The 20,818-nt window shown below is 35.3% G+C and overlaps 1 protein-coding gene across 1 annotated transcript in view; it reads left to right on the forward strand.

The window, feature by feature from the left end:
* The window catches only part of abca1b (ATP-binding cassette, sub-family A (ABC1), member 1B), a 43,262-nt gene that overhangs the window by 9,351 nt on the left and 13,093 nt on the right, over positions 1–20,818 (forward strand). The window contains exons 6-24 of the mRNA XM_051127171.1: positions 2,207–2,328; positions 4,190–4,381; positions 7,724–7,813; positions 11,531–11,771; positions 12,932–13,071; positions 13,547–13,663; positions 13,766–13,960; positions 14,554–14,759; positions 14,850–15,026; positions 15,182–15,404; positions 16,581–16,802; positions 17,868–18,183; positions 18,577–18,751; positions 18,913–19,044; positions 19,650–19,789; positions 19,870–20,007; positions 20,091–20,311; positions 20,404–20,479; positions 20,570–20,808. Of these exons, the coding sequence (XP_050983128.1) occupies positions 2,207–2,328; positions 4,190–4,381; positions 7,724–7,813; positions 11,531–11,771; positions 12,932–13,071; positions 13,547–13,663; positions 13,766–13,960; positions 14,554–14,759; positions 14,850–15,026; positions 15,182–15,404; positions 16,581–16,802; positions 17,868–18,183; positions 18,577–18,751; positions 18,913–19,044; positions 19,650–19,789; positions 19,870–20,007; positions 20,091–20,311; positions 20,404–20,479; positions 20,570–20,808 (3,362 nt within the window). The remainder of the gene's footprint in view (positions 1–2,206; positions 2,329–4,189; positions 4,382–7,723; positions 7,814–11,530; positions 11,772–12,931; positions 13,072–13,546; positions 13,664–13,765; positions 13,961–14,553; positions 14,760–14,849; positions 15,027–15,181; positions 15,405–16,580; positions 16,803–17,867; positions 18,184–18,576; positions 18,752–18,912; positions 19,045–19,649; positions 19,790–19,869; positions 20,008–20,090; positions 20,312–20,403; positions 20,480–20,569; positions 20,809–20,818) is intronic.

A 20,818-nucleotide genomic window follows, 5' to 3' on the forward strand; every position in this document is an offset into this window, starting at 1 on the left:
AGCCTACGATTATATCCACCTATAAACTCTTTCAGCTTTGGTCATCGTATCTGTATTTTATTTTCTGAGTTGTGTATTCCGCCAGTAGCTCACCCGTACAACCGTTTTACGTAATCAAAATAATGGACCCCCTCATAGTCCAAAATAGACATATAACGATGTGGATTTTTAAAATAACGTAAATATTTCATGGGTTTTCTACTACATATTTCAGTAAGACGTTTACGTTACATTAAGCGATAATACCTAGAGTTCTTTTTAAATAAATGCTGTTCTTTTGAACTTTCTATTCAATGAAGAATCACAGTTTCCGTAAAATATCAAGTAGAACCACTTTTTTCAATATTTTTAACGTCTTTCAACATATCAGATTGGTTTCTGAAGGATCATATGACACTGAAAACTGGAGTAATGATGCAGAAAATCCAGCTTTGCCATCACAGGAACAAATTACATTTTATAGTATATTAAAATAGAAAGCTGTTATTTTCAAATTCTAATAATATTTCACAGTTTTAGTGTTTTTACTCTGTTTTTGATCAAATGAATACAGTCTTGCTGAAAGCATAAGAGTCTTACCAACACCAAACTTTTGAATGTCACTGTCAATTTGAAGACATAGGTTACAACTGACTGAGAACTGGAATAAGGGTTTTGGAAACCCATGTATTACGTATACGTATCTTGATTTCACCACAGATCATTGAGACTAACTAGACCTTCTCATTTTGAGCTTGCGTATACCTGTACTATCTAAAAAGGTCTAACAGATGTAATTGGCCATGACTTTACAAAAGGTCCTTGCACATGTCTTTTCAGACCCGATTTTACTCTCCCCCTTTACCCTCTTTTCAAAAGAATGATTAGTGGGGAAGCGACTGAATAGTTCAGGAATCTGCCACCTCCTGGGGTTTTGCCCCTCCCTAGCAATGGACACACTTCCAGCCTTTGTTTCCCTGAACAGCACAGATGGAAGACATGGAGACAGTTGGGCTGGTAGTTGTTAGCAAGGTGTGAATGGCTACACTTTTCCATACACATCAAGTATGACTTCAAGCGCATGGATTGGAGGAGGAAGTGTCTACTGTCTAGCAACATAGGAGATGTCCCTATATTTACAGAATTGACTACACTCTTCATAGAAAAGGGATCTGAAAAACTTTCAATTTGACCGAACTTTGAATTTCAGCAGATCCATCACCGCATTTTAGGATTTTGGTTGCAATTGTGATTCGTCATATAAATCAAATAATGTAAAGAATGCATTATTATTTAAAAGTTTTAGGTCTGTTAGTTTTTAAGAGATGTCTCGTTTGCTTACGGTTTTAATTGATAAAAAAATACAGTAAAAACAGTAAAATTGTATAATATTATTACTATTTCAAAATAGCTGCTTTCTATTTTAATATATTTTAAAATGTAATTTATGCCTGTGATGCAAAGCTGAATTTTTAGCATCATTACTCCAGTCTTCAGTGTCACATGATCCTTCAGAAGTCATTCTCATATGCTGATTTGCTGCTCAAGAAAAGATTCCTATTATTATCAATGTTGAAAACTGTTTCTCTGAAGAATAGAAAGTTTAAAAGAACACCATTTACTTTGTTTGTAACAATCTCAGAGTTATTATTGTCACTTTTGATCAATTTAATGGGTCCTTGCTAAAAAAAAGTATTTATTTATTTAAGAAAGGAGAGTCTTACACTTCTGTCCAATTTTTTTCAATTTGCATGTTGTACTTCAAGCCCTGATTTAGATTCCAGAACATTTAGGCAACTAGACTCCCTGTACATTGTTTGTGGAATCACACGATGAATCAGTCGACGTTTCTTTTCACGCCCAAGTGAACCTCTCTCGCTGGCCTGCTCAGACATGCACTTGAACTTTCAAAGAGGAATGAAATTCAAGGAGAGCACACGAGTATGTAGTTAACACTCTCAAAGGCTCCACACCTGAATGAACAGCACTGAATTTCAGCAAGTGAGCACATGTATCCCGAATAAAAGTTTGAGGTTTTGTTAAGAATGTGATGTAAATGTAAACTAATGGACGTTTCCAAAAACATTAATCCTAAAATGTGGGGGCGGGTCTTCTGAAATTAAAAGTCTGGTCAAATTGCTGAAAACCGATAACTACAGCCATTGTATGGTGGTTTTGTGAAGCATTGCTTAACACGCACACACTAAAGTGGTATGTTTGTCCTTAGGTTTCAAGCTGAAGGACTTCCTGCGTGAAAATGAGACCCTTTCCACGTTCCTCCAACAGAACGCCTCCTTTTCCCATAATTATGTACAGAATATTCTGGAAGCTGATGTGAATCTTGAAAAGGTGAGCATTGAAATGCATTATTTTGAAGCGTAGATGGTGTCCAAAGAGAACTCCATTTCCAGAACAACAATTTACAAATAATTTACTCAACTGCTTGTCATCCTAGATGTTCATGTCGTAAAAAAATTATGGTTTTTGAGGAAAACATTTCAGGATTTTTCTTCATATAAAGGACTTCAATTGTGCCCCCAAATTTTGAACTTCCAAAATGTAGTTTAAATGCAGCTTCAAAGGGCTCTAAACGATCCCAGCTGAGGAAGAAGGGTCTTCTTTAGGGAAACGATCAGTCTTTTTTTTTTTTTGAAAAATAAAAATTTGTATACTTTTTAAGCACAAAATCTCGTGTAGCACAGGCTCTAGGATGCCCGTTCACGACACTATATGCACTATTGAATCATGTCGAAAGGTCACACGGAACTACAGACCCAGTGTTTACAAAGCAAACGCGCAAAGACTAACAAAGTGCAAGTAATGTTAAGTCAAACGCTGTTTACAAACAAAAAAAGCTACAACCATGTCGGACGATTCTGAAGTTGTAGGAGAAAATAAGATAAGAGTTTTTCGCCGTACTCTACCTTTTTTAGCCGGAGTAAATGGACGATGAACTTAGACGTGATTCGTAGTAGTGATGGAAAGTTCGGATCATTTTATCGACTCGGACCTTTGAGTCTCATTCAGCAAAATGAAAAAAATTGTGTTAATTTTAGCAAAATATAATTAAAATGTTACGTATTACTTCAACACATCTACTGCTTACAAAAATGTTGATCACACTACAAACAAGACAAAACTGTAATGCTATAAGAAACAGAAAAGATTAATTAATTGTTTACCTGGTTCTTTAGTCTATGATTAGCTCACCTCACCTCTTATCTGACAAGTTTTCGGGTTTGAGTCGTTCGTTCATCATGTGACAGCCCCATAAGATAACGACTCGAAAAAAAATGCAAAGACTCAAAACAGGTGAACTAATTCCAGTACAGAACCTAAATAGGACTGAACGAATCACTCCCTGAGATGACTCGTTCCTCCCGAGTCACATTAAAGATCCGTTCAAAATGAACGAATCATTCAAGAACGCACATCCCAGAGCCTGTGCTACACAAGCTTTTGTGCTTAAAAAGTATACAAATTTTTATTTTTCAAAAAAAATGATTGATTGTTTCGCTAAATAAGACCCTTCTTCCTCGGCTGGTATCGTTTAGAGCCCTTTGAAACTGCATTTAAACTACATTTTGGAAGTTCAAAATCAGGGGCACAGTTGAAGTCCATTATATTAAGAAAAATCCTGAAATGTTTTCCGCAAAAAACATAATTTCTTTACGACTGAAGACAGAAAGACATGAACATCTTGGATGACAAGGGGGTGAGTAAATTATTTGTAAATTGTTGTTCTGGAAGTCTTTAAGTTCTCCACTGACCCAAACCTCACACTTGTTGTACTGTAATTACACAGCATACACGGTCATTGTTTCTAGGTCCGTTTTGATAGTTTACTCCACACATGCTGGTAAACTGCCCTGAGGAAACAGTTAAAGAGAGGAAACCAGCATGCAACTTGATTTTTGTTTGTAAATCAACATCTGTTAGCTGTGTGACATGCCCTCAGGGCATTACACAATCTACAGTCCTCATAAATGACCATAGGCAGCCTAGTTTTATCCTAATGTACCCTCGCAATGTGTATTCAAGGCATCTAGTCTAAGTGCCTTATAATGTCCCGGTCTTGATAACAAACTCATGGGTCATCTGAACAGCTTTGTTCCCTTCTATCTCCAAACCCCTCACGGTTCACATGAGCACCTTTCTTTTATCTGTTCTCACTCCTACCGTCTTTTCACCAATGCTCCTCGTGTTTTAGGTGCTGATCAAAGGTTTTGGCGTCCATTTAAGGGATATGTGCAGCACCACCACACTTGAGGATTTTGTGACCATCCCAGACAAAAGGGTGGCGAGATTCACCCAGAACGTCATCTGCAGCTCTCCTAATAGCTGGCTGGACCAGGCCGAGAAGCACTTCAAGTCCAACTTGGATTTCCTTAAACCTATTAGGGTAAGAAACATCCTAGAGGGAAACAAAATAAACAGATTTGATGATAAATAATAATAATAACAACAGTAATACAGTTTCATATGTTTTATTTGGGTGAAATTTCTTATCAGAATGAACATATCTGATACACATTTTCAAAGAAATAACTTAATTAAATTAAAAGGAATAAATAAATATGGTAATATTTTTTAATTACCATATATTACAATGATCAGAATCTAATAAAAACTACAAAGAATATGTCCATGTCATAAATTCCACCCAAAAATCAAAAGATAAATAAATAAATAATAGTAATAGAGTTTCATATTTTTTATTTGGGAAGAATTTATTATTAGAATGAACAGATTTGATACATGTTTTCAAAGATATAATTTAATTAAATAATGAAATTAAATTAGAATTAATTAATAAATAAATAAATAAATAAATAAATAAATAAATAAATAAATGTGGTAATATGTATATTTTTTAATTACCATATATTACAATGATCATAATCTAATAAAAACTATAAAGAATATGTCCATGTCATAAATTCCACCAAAAAAATAAATAAATAAATAAAAGAAAAATAAATAATAATAATAATAGCAATACAGTTTTATATTTTTTATTTGGGCGGAATTTATTATCAGAATGAACAGATTTGATACAAAGAAATTAAATTAAATTAAATTAAACTATGTCCATGTCATAAATTCCACCCAAAAATCAAAAGAAAAAAAAATAATAATAGTAATACAGTTTCATATTTTGGGTAGAATTTATTATTTATTATTATTATTATTATTGTTATTAGTATTTTACTTATTTCAACAATACATTTCTTTTTCTATATATTTTAAATGGTAAATATTTTGTGTCAAAACAATACCATTGTTCACTTAGATATTAAAATATTTTTTAAAGTAATGAGAATCATAATTGAGAGTAATTACAAAAAAAGGCTAAAAAGAAGTTTTTTTGATTTTTAATTGTTAAGAAAATAATTTCACAGTGTAAAAATCTTAATGGTCTTAAAAGAGACTTTTTTTATGCATTATATTCTACTATTTAGCACCATCACTAAATCATATTATACGTAATTTGTTTAGTGTTGCAGAGGACACAAGCGGTTTTACTGTAGAGAAATGTAAATGCCTACAGCAATGGCCAGTCTGGAGTTCTGGATGAGTCCAGATGGTGTGGCTTTGTTGTCAGGAAAGGGTGTAAATTAAACTGTTGCTTAATAAATTTGCTCTGCTGTGTGTGTAAGGGTGACAGAGGTCATCATCTTATCTCCCAAAGCAGTGCAACAGAGTCCTCCCCTTCTCCACTGCTGTTGCTGAGTTGTTAAAAACAAAACCAGGTGACTTTATCATTGGCATGCACTGGGCTGAGACACAAACAACTCAACAACAAGTTAAAAGAGAGAAAGGAAAAGAAAGAGCAAGTTAGCTGGTAATGAGGAGCGTGGGAGGATGCATGTCATTGCATGTTGCCCTACACACCTACCTTAATATATAGCCCGAAGGCACAGCTGGAAATTACGACAGCTTCAGTTCCTCTGTTCTGCTTCTTTCTATGAGCATTTAAAAGGAATACAAAGATGTCAGTTTAACTCATAGATCTGGTCAACGAAAGATGATTTTGAGTCACCAGTAGGATTCTTGGAAAGTGAAGTGCAGTGGAAAATCAGATAAATATGTCATCTTAGTTTGATTTCGCTGGCTGGTAGTAAATAGAATGCATGGAATGAATGAGGCCTTACATAACTTTATGGCTCTTTGATCATTTACTGCCATGCAAATTTGATACGAGAACCATCTAGATACGAGAGCAACTAGATTTGATTTTCAGCCATAAAACCGAGTGACACACAATATTGTGAATGACCTATACTATGTAATATGTAATGTATGTAATATGTAATTTAAATGATGTAACCTTATGTAGGTTATGTATATTATAATATTTCTTTTACATAGTTGTCTAATGTAACTCTAATGTAAAGTATAATATAAAATAAAAACAAATAGATATATAACGGTTAAAAAAGAACAAATATATAAAAATAGAAAAATAATTTTACAGTGCACATATATGTGTGTTTTATGTAATGTAATATAAATTATATAAATTAGATGAAAAAAATCAGCACAATTTATATTATACAAATTGATATAATGTTTAATTAATAATTACATAAATTAGAATAAAAAAAGAAAAAAATTTATATTATATATGTTTATATACTGTAAAAAATAAATTAAGCTTTATATATATATATATATATATATATATATATATATATATATGTACTGTAAAAAATAAAGTAAGATTTATGTATATACATATAAAAAAATATATGTAAAAAAACAAATGAAGCTTGTTATATATATATGTAGTGTAAAAAATATATCTAAAAATAAAACGTAACAAAGCTATATATATATAGAAATTAATTTATATTAATTATATTAATTACAATAAAAATCTGCATATATTATAGAATTTATATACTGTAAAAAATAAATTAGACATATATATATATATATATATATATATCATTTACGTAGTGTAATAAAGTAAGTTAGCTATGTATGTAAAGCTATGTATATAAATTCATATTAATTATATTAATTAGAATAAAATTATGCAAATTTATATAGTTTAAAAAAATCAAGCTTCATATATATGTATATGTGTGTGTGTGTGTGTGAAATTGTGTGCAATTTATATTAGATCTCATGCTTTAAGTATATACATATAAATTATACTAAAATGTGCAAAATTTATATTATATACATTTCTACAGTGTAAAAAATAATTAAGCTTGTTATATATATATATATACAGTATATATGTGTGTATGTGTGTGTGTACTTGTTTTTGCTACATTGTGGGGACCAAATGTCCCCACAAGGATAGTAAAACCTGAAATTTTTGACATTGTGGGGACCGGCCTGCGGTCGGTAATAGTAAATGATGTTTATCTTAAAGTGTAACAATGCAAACATGTTTTCTGTCAGGGCTAGGTTTAGGGTTAGGGTTGGGTTAGGGGATAGACAATATCGTTTGGTCAGTATAAAATCTAAAAGTCTATGGAAAGTCCCCACAATTCACAAAAACAAACATGTGTGTGTGTGTGTGTGTACACGCACACATTTGTGTAGTGTAAAAAACATAAATTAAGTTATATATATAAATCAATATATAAATTATATTAATTAAAATAAAAAAGTGCACAATTTATATTATACATTTATATACTGTCAAAAATAATTGTGTCTGTTTAACTATATGTATTATATATATTAACTACATGCAATTCTAAAATTCTCTCTCTCTGTTTTACAGTCGGACATAAGGACTAATGCCACTGATGTCCGTCTAGTTGCCAAAGCCACAGACAACCTTCTGGAGAGCCTGGGATCACTGGCTGTGGAGGTAGACCTCATATTTTTCACTTATCATTAAAGTTTTGTCAGACAAGGTAGAACAATCCTGAGTAGTCCTGTGAACTGTCAAACAAATACATGTGAGAGTTGTCTATCATAGTTTAAACAAACAGCACACAGTAAGGCTCTAAAATCATCCCATGAGAGTGAAAGTGACATTTAATGGCGAGGACAACTGCTGAGACTGTGACGCAGCAGTAAAAGTGTCACACTGGGCCTGTATGTGTCGATGAGTTTGGTAGTGTCTCGTTTGCCAGCTGTAGCAGTGCACAGTGGGAGGAAGAGAAAGTTGTTTCAGCTCCCAGCTGAACAGATATACAACCAAGCACAGCTGAACAAGCATCCAGAGAGAAAGAGTAACACTATCTACTCAGCAGTCAGTATCCAAAAACCGCAATAAAGACGTTTGCTTAACACAGTGAGATAGGCGTTCGTGACCTGTTTGCCCATACAAAAGCCCCTCTGTTTTCTGCTCAACTGAGAGGGAAACCTTTGGCTGCGAGTCTAAGTGAATGGAGCATTAAACTCAACCCGCTGCTCTAGTTTGCTGGCTCACTTTCATGTTTGAGACGGATGGTGAATTCCAGTAACCTTTCACTGTGTTGGTATGAGACTGGATGAAGCACAATTTCTTGATTAGTATTTGCGTCTTGTTTTTCATTTAGTATATATAAGCAATACTTGAAAAGCAAAAGTACAGAAGAGATATGCAAATATTTAGGCTTGTATATATTTATACACTACCAGTCAAAAGTTTTGAACAGTAAGATTTATAAGTCTGTTCTACTTACCAAGCCTGCATTTATTTGATTCAAAGTACAGTAAAAACAGTAAAAATGTGAAATATTTTTACTATTTAAAATAACGTTTTTCTATTTGAATATATTTTAAAATGTAATTTATTCCTGTGATTACAAAGCTACATTTTTTTAAATAAAAAATGTTTAAATAGAAAACCGTTATTTGCTGTATTTTGGATCAAATAAATGCAGGCTTAGTGAGCAGAAGAGACTTCTTTTTAAAAAAAAAAACATTAAAAATATAATTTATTCCTGTGACAGAATTTTCAGCATTAGAAATAGAATGAGTTTGTTTTATTTACTCTGGAAATAAGAAAAAAAAACACTTATTTGCCTATAAAGCAAGTAAACAAAAACTTGATTTAGTATTTGTTTTCTGAATCTAATATTGCATGCAATAAAACAAGATTAAAAATCAGTTTTAGTAGTGTAATTTAAAAACTTGCATGCAAGTTGATCACAGCTTTAAGATGTTAGTTGGCACGTTATTCCTTCTTGATTTCTTGCTCTCTCCCCCTCTGTGCGAGTGTTTTGTTTTTGCAGTAGGACATCTGTTGCACCCTCCGCCCTCCATTCTCTGTGCACTTTTACACAAAATTAGCAGCACGTGACTTTATTTGCTTGCTGAGTCAGATCCGTAAGGCTCGCACGCTTTTATCCTGCACAGCTTTGTCCACACCTGCCTTAAAATTAATAACCTGGAGAAGCAATTCTCTACTCAGTAGATATGTTCGAAATACTAACCTACTGCCTACTGCATAGTATTTTTTTTGTATGCACATACTGTATACTACTGAAAAAGTAAGAGTAGTGTGCTTTGCAAAACATGTTTGTATTTCTCTTACCTGCCGAGATTCAAGATGACTCAAGAGGTTGAAAAAGCACCTGTAGGAAAGAAAAAAATCTGTTTTTTCAGTTGTTTCTCTTCGACAGCAATCAGATTAAATGAAGACACACTTGGGGCCTTTTCTGAAGATTTATAATAAAAATTAAAGTTTTCACAGGACAGTTGGGGTTGTTTAACCATGAAATGTCGTGACCAGCACAGAATAACATTTCTTTTCCTGTCAGCCAACCTCGAAAAGCAAACCTGCCAGCTTAGAAATGCATTTATGATAGACTTTTATTTTATGTTTGACAAAACCTTTTGTGTGTTGAAAAAGCAGAACCAGCTTTTCATGGGAGGGTTTGTTTGTCTAAAGCTAGTTGCGTTCGGTTTGGACAGGCCCTTGGGGCACTGGATCTTTGGATTTGGGATTGTTGGGTGAAAGACCTAAACATTAGACAATGACAGTAGCTGTCAAGGATTAGGCAAACACAGCCTGCACTGGAGTGAATAATTAAACACTAAAATTATCTCTCGTAATAGTTGTCAGTTTTCTCTGTTATTATGTACTGTTAAAGGGATAGTTCTCCCAAAATTAAAATTCTTGTTATTTGGTCACCCTGCTGACTTTCTTTCTTCAGTGGAACACAAAAGGAGACACTTGTTTCACTTCTTTTCATTTAGAATGAATAGTAACTGGAGCTTTCATGCTTCAAAAAGGCACAAAAGCACCATTACCGTATCATGATAGTATTCCAAACTACTTGCACTGTATTCCAAATGTGATCCCATGGAGTCTGAATGCTAAATAGTAAGAAAAACTAATAAAAAAAAACATATGGGTTTGGATCTACATGAGTGTGAGTAAATGATGACAAAATTTTCCTTTTTTGGGTCAACTAATTGTTTTATGACACATTTGATATTAATGGATTAGTTCACTAATTAAAATTTACATTTTCTGGTAATTTACTCAACCCCATGTCATCCAAGATGTTCATGTCTTTCTTTCTTCAGTCAGAAAGGAATTACAGTTTTTGAGGAAAACATTCCAGGATTTTTCTCCATATAGTGGACTTCAGTGGGAGGTCCAAATTGCAGTTTTAATGCAGCTTCAACGTTAGATGCAACATACAACCCTAATGTACACAACTGATAAGAAAAAACTAAGAAGAAACATAGTTATTTCAATGAAGGAACATCAAATGTGAAATGTAACACAGGGAATTCTGGGAATGTCAGTATATGGTTATTCATACATTCTTTTTTCACTTCCAAAAACTGTATACTACTGTAAAATTACATGTAATGTCCTATACAGTTTTTGACCATATATAGTAAGGGGAACTTACCATTGAACAATTAATAGGGATTTTCTGTAGCATTTTTACACTTTTTTACCAATAAAATCAGTAATTTTTTACAGCATAGTGAAAAAATTGGTCATTTTCTTGAAAAAAAATACAAACTTATACTTTTTAACCACAAATGCTTGTCTTTACACTCGTCTTTACACATTATGTAGTCACGTTGGAAAGGTCACGCGCGGTTAGTTCTGGTTTTGTTAAGGGCGGTTGACTTTCTTTGCACGTTTGCTTTGTAAACACTGGGTTGGAGCTTTCACCTACGTCACATGTGACCTTTCCAACATGATTATGTAATGCGAGAAGTCGAGCTAGTGCGAGACAAGTATTTGTGGTTAAAAAGTACTTTTTTTATTTCGGAAAATGACTGATTGTTTTGCTAGTTAAGACCCTTATTCCTTTGCTGGAATCATGTAGAGCCCTTTGAAGCTGCAGTGAAACTGCAATTTGGACCTTCAATTCACTGATCCCCATTGAAGTACACTATATAGAGAAAAATCCTCAAAAACCATTTCTTTTTGACTGAAGAAAGAAAGACATAAACATCTTGGATGACATAAGGGTGAGTAAATTACTTTTAATTCTCAAATGATCTAATCCTATAAAATCAACACACCTGTTTAACAAACTAATATAAACCTCTTAAGTAAATTTGTTGTGTTACATCAGCCTTCTTGACTTTACGATTATAATTGTATCCTCTTTCATTCCTTCAGCTGGCCAGTATGAGGAGCTGGAGTGACCTGCGAAATGAGATCCTGTTTCTGACAGAAAACGCCACAGACTCACCGAGTCTGATGTACCAGGCTGTGTCCCGTATCGTGTGTGGACACCCGGAAGGCGGAGGCCTCAAGATCAAATCCCTCAACTGGTACGAGGACAGCAACTTCCAGGCACTGTTTGGCAGCCACAATGACAGTGATGACGAACCAGTTTCAGTCTATGACAACACCACAAGTACGTCAGAGCTTATATAGTGTTTTTTATATACTAGATTAAATGAGGAAATTTTAAAGGGGTCATATGATGTTGCTAGAAAGAACACTATTTTGTGTATTTGGTGTAATGTAATGTGTTCATGCGGTCTGAGGCTCAAAAAACATTGTTTTCCACATACTGTACATTATTGTTGCTCCTCTCTGCCCCGCCTTTCTGAAATGCGGCAATTTTTACAAAGCTCATCGTTCTGAAAAGTGCGGTGTGCTCTGATTATCCAGATATTCAGTGCATTTTGATTGGCCGAATACCTCAAGTGTGTGACAGAAATGTTACGCCCCTTACCATGTAGTACTGGCGTGTCCTGGCACGACGAGACAAAATCAATAAAACCCATTATAAATGAGGCATTTGTTGCATCCAGTAACGACATAATTACTGATTATAATGACTCATACTGCCACACGTCAACACCATGTCTACATTTGTTATTGTACAAACAACAAGCCTTACTCTACACTGCTCAAAACTCGTGTTTAAATAGCCAGTAGCAAATTCTTTAAATATGAAAATGTACTTACAGGCTGTGAGTCAGAAGCGCCAGACTGTCTTTGCATAGTTGGAATTGCCCCACTTTATAATGTGCACAGCCAGCATTGTAGGCTACTCTCCCAGGTTCAGGAAACAATCCTTCGTAAAATGCACTGCACATACTCAAATATTTGCGTTGTACTGTTCTGGAACAGTGTTGTAAATATAACTTAACCACTGATTTCTAGTTGTGTACTCTAGTTGTGCTAAACAATGTACTTTCGCTTTTGCAACGAAACACACAGTGTCTCTACAACATGGCGGTGGCTGCAACAATACTACATTGACAATAAAAGTTTCGCCTTTTTTCTTTGCGTATACTTTTGGGCAGTGTTATGCAGATCTTCCCACGCTGTGACGTAGATATGTGGGGGCGTGTTTAAATGAGCCATTGAATGAGTCTTAACTTTTATAAAGAATATCTCTTTGGTTTGAGACTTTAATCTTTGCAACTTTACAGCTCTTATATATGCACGAACAGCTTGTAACACTCCAAAGTCAAAGGAAAACATGAAATTGCATCATATGACATCTTTAATTCTAGAGTGAACTAATTCTTTAATGCATATTCTCATGTATTGTGCTTCTAGCTCCATACTGTAACAACCTGATGAAGAACATGGAAGCCAGTCCTATCTCTCGAATGATCTGGAGAGCATTGAAACCTCTCCTGATGGGGAAGATTCTCTACACGCCACACAACCCTGCAACACAGAAGATCATTCATGAGGTAACCATCCTAAAAAAAAAGAAAAACATATGTGACCCTGGACCACCAAACCAGTTTTAAGCAGCACGAGTGTATTTGTAGCAATAGCCAAAAATACATTGTATGGGTCAAAATTATAGATTTTTCTTTTATGCCAAAAAATCTTTAGGATGTTAAGCAAAGATCATGTTCCATAAAGATATTTTGTAAATTTCCTACCTTGATTAGTAATATACATTGCTAAGAACTTTATTTGGACAACTTTAAAGACAATTTTCTCAATATTTAGATTTTTTGCACCCTCATATTCCAGATTTTAATAGTTGTATCTCAGACAAATATTGTCCTATCCTAACAAACCATACATCAATGGTAAGCATATTTATTCAGCTTTTCAGATCTCAATTTAAAAATATGACTGGTTTTGTGGTTCAGGGTCATATATGTGCATGGTACTTGCAGTGATTTGTTGATTAACATCCTTGTTCTTTCACAGGTCAACAAGACATTCCAGGAGCTCGGAATTTTACGAGATTTAGGCGGAATGTGGGAAGAAGCTAGACCGAAGGTTTGGAACTTCATGGAGAACAGTGAAGAAGTAAATCTAATGCGGGTATGATCTGCCTTACTCTTATTACTGCCCCCTATATGGCTGGAGGTTGCAGCGGAGAACTGGAACTAGCTAATTTTTATTTCTTTTTCCTTCTGAACACAGACGCTTCTTCGAAACAATGCCACCGCTAATTTCTTCAGCACCCAGTTGGCTGGAACTCAGTGGAGTGTGGAAGATGTTATAAGCTTCTTGTCTAAGCACTCCGAGGACACACGTCCCCACGGAACAGCGTTTACGTGGCGGGACGTCTTCAATGAGACCGACCAGGCTATTATGAGCATATCCCGTTTCATGGAGGTCAGAACAGCTCTCTTTCATGCTACCTTTTCCTTTCTTTTCCCCTCCTACACATTTCCTTTCTATCTCATAATCCATCTGTATCCCACATACATACTTTCACATAAAACAAGTCAACAACCAATCATAAGTCGCGTAAGTGGCATAGCACATGCATGTCACAACCAGCTAGATTTCACGTTTGTTGAAAGAAAGACACGTGCAAAACGTGTTTGCATGTCCCGTTTTATGAATTGTGTGGGGTTTTGAGTCTTTATTATATCTAATTCAGCAATATGACGTATGTTAGTTGGAGAAAATGAGATGTGAAAGATAAAAAGGAAGTGAAAATCGACTTGAATGTAGCCTAAAGAGAGGTTTAACCATGACTGGAGAAGACAAACAATACGCAGTCATTTTTAATGGGTCAAAAGTTCCCTTTTACAGTAATACAAGAGCAAGCCAAAGACTATTAGAGGTCAAATAGATTATTTTATGTGAGTTATAAAAGTTAGCGTGTAGCGTGTTATTGTCTAATACTGCCAAATAAAATTAACGCACTATCACTAAACAGATAAAGACACATTGTGACTGAATGATGTTGCTTTTTACAGTGTGTAAACCTGGATAAACTTGAACCTGTGAGCACAGAGGAGAAACTGGTCAACGACTCCATGAGTCTCTTGGATAACAGAAAGTTTTGGGCTGGAATTGTCTTTCTGGACGTTCATTCAAACAGCTCTGAACTTCCCCCACATGTCAATTACAAGATCCGCATGGATATCGACAATGTGGAGCGTACAAACAAGATTAAAGATGGGTAAGTCAGTGTTTTCTTTTCCTAACTGCCCAAAAATGGAAATTCCTATTTTTAAGACACTCATATGCTTATTGTGTTTTTTGTTGACAGGTATTGGGATCCTGGTCCCAGGGCTGATCCGTTTGAGGATTTGCGGTATGTTTGGGGAGGATTTACTTACCTTCAGGATGTGGTTGAACACAGCATCATCAGAGCAGTTACTGGGACCAAAGAGAAGACCGGTGTTTACATCCAACAGATGCCTTATCCATGTTACGTAGATGATATGTAAGCATTCCATAGCACTGCAAATAAACCTAATCAAATAACAGAGCTAAAACAAAAATTATGATTAATACATTGCATGCTTGTCCAGACTGCTTTATGCTAGTCTTTCTGTAACAGTAGGAACAATTATTCAAAATTCTCCTCTTTTCTTGTAGTTTCCTTCGCATTATGAGCCGTTCCATGCCGCTTTTTATGACTCTGGCTTGGATGTACTCGGTGGCCATCATCATCAAAGGTGTCGTCTATGAGAAGGAGGCCCGGCTCAAAGAGACCATGAGGATTATGGGATTGGACAATGGAATCCTGTGGTTCAGCTGGTTCATTAGCAGCCTCATCCCTCTTCTCATCAGCGCAAGCCTGCTCGTTCTTCTACTTAAGGTACTAAAAATACATCAGCAGATCTTAAGACAGTTTTTGTTTTCTAAGGAGCACAGCTTTAACTTATACTGTATTGCTTTTTTTCTGTCTTAGGATTGTTTATGTTAAGAGTGCCAAGTGACTTTATGGCCATTATTCTTTCATCATGCCATATTGTTATTTGATTGGAATATTTATCTTTTTATTGTACTACTTATCATAATAACAACAATAATAGAAAAACAATAAGAAAAATAAAAATAAATAAGAAAAAACAGATAAAAAAATGCAGTTTTGCCTCGACAATAACTGATGTGAAGTACTACAATTAATAAAACTGAAATAAAAAAGCTAAATAGAAATATGAAAATGAATAAAATATGAAAATAGGAAAATATATGACAAATAATGACAAAAGCACATAAAATGATTACAAACTCAAATGAAAATTTGAAAGTTAAAGCTAATTCAAAATCTTAATAAATACTATAAAAATATAAATAAATAATACTAACGTAACTAATTATTATTATTACTGTTATTAATGTTTTATTTTAGTATCTTTGTGATACTATTATAGTTATTATTATTATTTTGAATATTTTATTAATATTTTCATTTTTAAGTTTCAGTAATTTCATTGTGTTTTTGAAGTTTTAATAATTATATGTGTGTGTAATATGTATAATATTATATGTGTGATATAATATGTGACCCTGAACCTCAAAATCAGTCATAAGGGTCCATTTATAAAATTAAAATCTTTAATAAATAAGCTTTTTATTGATGTATGGTTAGGACAGGACAATATTTGACAGAGATACAACTATTTAAATATCTGGAATCTGATGATTCAATGCATATTACTAATCAAAAATTTAGTTTTGATATATTTACGGTAGGAAATTTACAAAATATCTTCATGGAACATGATCTTTACTTAATATTCTTATGTTTTTTTGGCATAAAAGAAAAATCAATAATTTTGTGGTCCGGGGTCAAATGTGTGTGTGTATACATTTTAGTAATTTTTATTTCTATTAATTTTAGTTATATAAAAAATATACCCTACAGGGACCCTGATTATGACTATTAATTGTAATAATGATTATTATTCATTATGTGGCATTCTTTAAGAAATTGTCATCAATAGAAGCAAATCAAAGATAATAAACCTAAATTCTTTTATTTTTCCAGATGGGAAATCTCCTTCCCTATAGTGATCCTGGTGTAGTCTTCCTCTTCCTCGGGTCATTCGCTGTGGTAACCATCATGCAGTGTTTTCTGATCAGTACGGCGTTCGCACGTGCCAACCTGGCAGCGGCTTGTGGCGGCATTATTTACTTCACCCTCTACCTGCCTTACGTACTCTGCGTGGCTTGGCAAGACTACGTGGGCTTCAGCGCCAAAGTCATCGCTGTAAGTTAACGACCACCTACTAAAATATTTTTTAAAAAATTAAAAAATATCAGAGTTACAAAGTGCAAGTGTGTATATGTGCAGCGTCATGGGTTGTTGGCCAAGTGCAACAGGTTATCGTACAGTATATTGCATAAGGAAACTAATTTATACTGGTCCCGTTATCTAAAATGCCTTACAGGTGTGATGAGAACATCTTAACTGTAAAATCGCACTTTAAACCCATTGTAGTCTTTGGTTCCTGACACTAGATTACAAGGAATCTTCACTAGGGTGGTTCCTGTTTAAACTAGTTAAATGCAGGTGATAAATTAGAGATATGGGCCACTAATACAAGAGTTCAGTTAGAGGTGAATCAGCACTGAAGTGTTACTGAGATTACTTAATCCTAGGGTCTTCCAAGGCGAATTGATCCTGCGCAGTTACCTAGTTACTTGTCATAAAAGTGACTTACAGTAGACTTATCGCAGGTTCTGCTAGAACAACTTGAGATTAAGTGTCCACGTACTTCTTATTTTAATGTAATTTTGCTTGAAGTAAATGTATCTTGATTTAAAGGGACAGTTCAGTCAAAAATGAAAGGTCTGTCATCAATTACTCACCCTCTTGTTGTTCATCTTCGAGACACAAATGAGGATATTTTTGATTAAATACAAGAGCCCAGAAAGGTAGAAAGGACATTGTTACAATAGTCCATTTGACATCAGTAGTTCAACTGTAATGTTATAGAGTTACGAGAATATGTTTTGTGCACAAAGAAAACAAAAATAACAACTTTATTTAACAATTGTTCTCTTGGAGGGCCAGAAATCTTTCGGATTTCATCAAAAATATCTTCATTTGTGTTCCAAAGTTAAACGAAGGTCTTGACGCAGAGTAATAAATGACAGAATTTTAATTTTTGTGTGCACTGTCCCTTTAACAATAGATATTTAGATATTTGTACCAGAAAATCACTTTTTGCAGTGTAGACAACGTAACTGTAGTACAGTTTTGCTACAGGAAACATTGACTAACACTGACAAAACAGGACACTACTCACATCTAATTTGGTTGTGTCCACAGAGCTTACTGTCTCCAGTGGCGTTTGGATTTGGCTGTGAGTATTTTGCCCTGTTTGAGGAGCAGGGTGTGGGCCTCCAGTGGAATAATCTCTTCTCCAGCCCAATGGAAGAAGACAACTACAACCTCACCACCTGCCTCATCCTCATGTACTTTGATGCCTTCATGTATGGGGTCATGACCTGGTACATTGAGGCCGTGTTCCCAGGGCAGTATGGTATTCCCAGGCCATGGTACTTCCCTTTCACCAAATCCTACTGGTTTGGAGAGAGCAACACAAACAATACTGCAATTCACGGAAAGAAGGGCAATGCTGGGGGTAAGGAAGTTGTTTTTAGGGAAATTCAGAATATATGATTATTTTCATGTCATGGACAATTATTGATTTAAAAACTATAAGATCCCTGTTGAAAAACGAACATATGCTGTTTTAAAGTATGGCAGCTGGTTTGAGCTGGTTTAAGCTGGTCCTTAGTTGGTCATGAGCTGGTTTAATCTGGTTATGAGCTGATCCTGAGCAGGAGCTAGTTGCTTAGGACCAGCACCTGACCAGCTTAAACCAGCTCAAACCAGCTGCCATGCTTCAGAACAGAACATGTTGGTTTTTTCAACAGGGATTTTGTAGAGCCGGTATAAATATTAAGAAGCCACTGGCACATGCAGCTATGTTTAGTGGCATATGCGGTTTTAATTAATCTATTTGTTTTTAAAGCCGTCTGCATTGAAGAGGAACCCACTCACCTTGAATTGGGAGTTTACATTGAGAATCTTGTGAAGGTCTACCGTCATGGCAAAAAGCTAGCAGTCGATGGATTGACACTTGGCTTCTATGAAGGGCAGATAACCTCTTTCCTTGGTCACAATGGAGCTGGAAAAACCACCACCATGTAAGTTCACATTTCACTTTATAATCATCAAAGAATCTTGAATTTCGAATCAGCATATTAGAATGATTTCTGAAGGATCATACTGATTGGCGTGATGGCTGATTGGATTTAGTTTTTTGGTTACAATATCTAACCCTCCACTTTCCTATCAATGTTTTTAGGTCTATCCTAACTGGCCTTTTCCCTCCCACCTCTGGCACTGCATATATCATGGGCAAAGATATTCGCTCAGAGCTCAGTTCCATTAGACGGAGCCTCGGAGTGTGTCCACAACACAACGTCCTGTTCAGCATGTAAGTGTTTTCAGTCATTAATTTTCACCCTCATGTCAGTCCAAACCTGTAAGACCTTTGTTCATCTTTGGAACTCAAATTAATTTATTTTTGATAGAATCGAGAGCTATCAGACCCTGCATAGACAGCAACCAACTAACATGTTAGTCAGAAAGGTAGTAAGGACATTGTTAAAACAGTCCATGTGACATCAGCGGTTCAACCATAATTTTATGAAGCTTCGAGAATAATATTTATGTGCAGGGAAAACAGACATTATGACTTTATTTAACAATTTCTTCTCTTCCGTGTCAGTCTTGGACAAGTATTCTCGTAGCTTCATAAAATTACGGTTGAACCACTGGTCACATGAATTCTTTTTAACAATGTCCTACCTTTCTGGGTCTTGAATGTGTCAGTTGCGTCCCTTTCTATGCAGGGTCAGAAAGCATTTGGATTTCATTAAAAATATCTTAATTTGTGTTCTTAAGATGGGTTTGGAATGACATGAGGGTGAGTAATTAATGACCAAATCTTTATTTTTGGTGAACTTTCCCTTTGAGGTTATAAATATAGATTAGGTATAGATAAGTTCTGTGGATGCTAATCCACCTGTCGTATTTTAGGTTGACAGTAGAAGAGCACATCTGGTTCTACGCCCGTCTGAAGGGTCTTTCTGAGGAGGAAGTGAAGGCTGAAATGGAGCAGATTCTGATTGATACCGGCCTTCCACATAAGCGCAAATCCAGGACTAGCCAGCTGTCAGGTGTGTGGCATTACGACCTCTGAAATTTTGATTTGTTAGTTGTTTGATTTGTTGCAAACTTACATATTTGTGCTTTTCAGGTGGTATGCAGAGAAAACTTTCAGTAGCCCTTGCTTTTGTTGGAGGGTCCAAGGTTGTTATTCTGGATGAGCCCACTGCAGGTGTGGACCCATATGCTCGAAGAGGCATCTGGGACCTTCTTCTGAAGTATCGTGCAGGTAACTACCCCATTCGCTATTATGTATTTAAAAGCAAAGAAAATACCAATCAGATCTCGTTAAGGACTTCGGGTATTTTTTAGGTCGGACTATCCTTCTTTCAACCCATCATATGGATGAAGCGGATATTCTGGGCGATCGTATTGCAATCATCTCCCATGGAAAGCTTTGCTGTGTGGGCTCTTCACTCTTTCTTAAGACTCAACTGGGAACCGGATACTATCTTACCTTGGTGAAGAAAAACACTGAGCCTTCTCTCAGTTCATGCAGGAATTCGAGTAGCACTGTGTCTTTTGTTAAGAAAGTAAGTACACTTAAAGTTTCAAGAACACTCAACTAACACTGATTTGTTGTTAAGCTAATATGCTAAACACTGTCGTTTCATTGGTTTTCTAGGACGACAATGCATCTGAGAGCAGCTCGGATGCTGGTCTAGGTAGCGACCAAGAAAGCGAAGCCGCCACAGCGATCGGTAACACCTTAAACTTTAAAATGATGGATAACTTTTCAGTTCATGAGATTATAACTGAATCTTCACTAAAGTTTTCATTATGTTCTGCAGGAACTACATGGCCTGAATCTCCCGTTGTTCCTGTTGATGTGGCTCTCATCTCCAGTCTAATCCTAAAGCACGTTCCAGCTGCCCGCATGGTGGAAGACCTCGGTCATGAGATCACATATGTGCTGCCGTACGAGTCTGCCAAAGATGGTGCTTTCGTTGAGCTCTTCCATGACCTGGATGACCGGCTTGCTGACCTTGGCATTTCAAGCTATGGTGTCTCAGATACTACACTTGAAGAGGTACGTGTAG

The sequence above is a fragment of the Labeo rohita genome, chromosome 14 (genome assembly GCF_022985175.1).
Source record: "Labeo rohita strain BAU-BD-2019 chromosome 14, IGBB_LRoh.1.0, whole genome shotgun sequence".
NCBI lineage: Eukaryota > Metazoa > Chordata > Actinopteri > Cypriniformes > Cyprinidae > Labeo > Labeo rohita.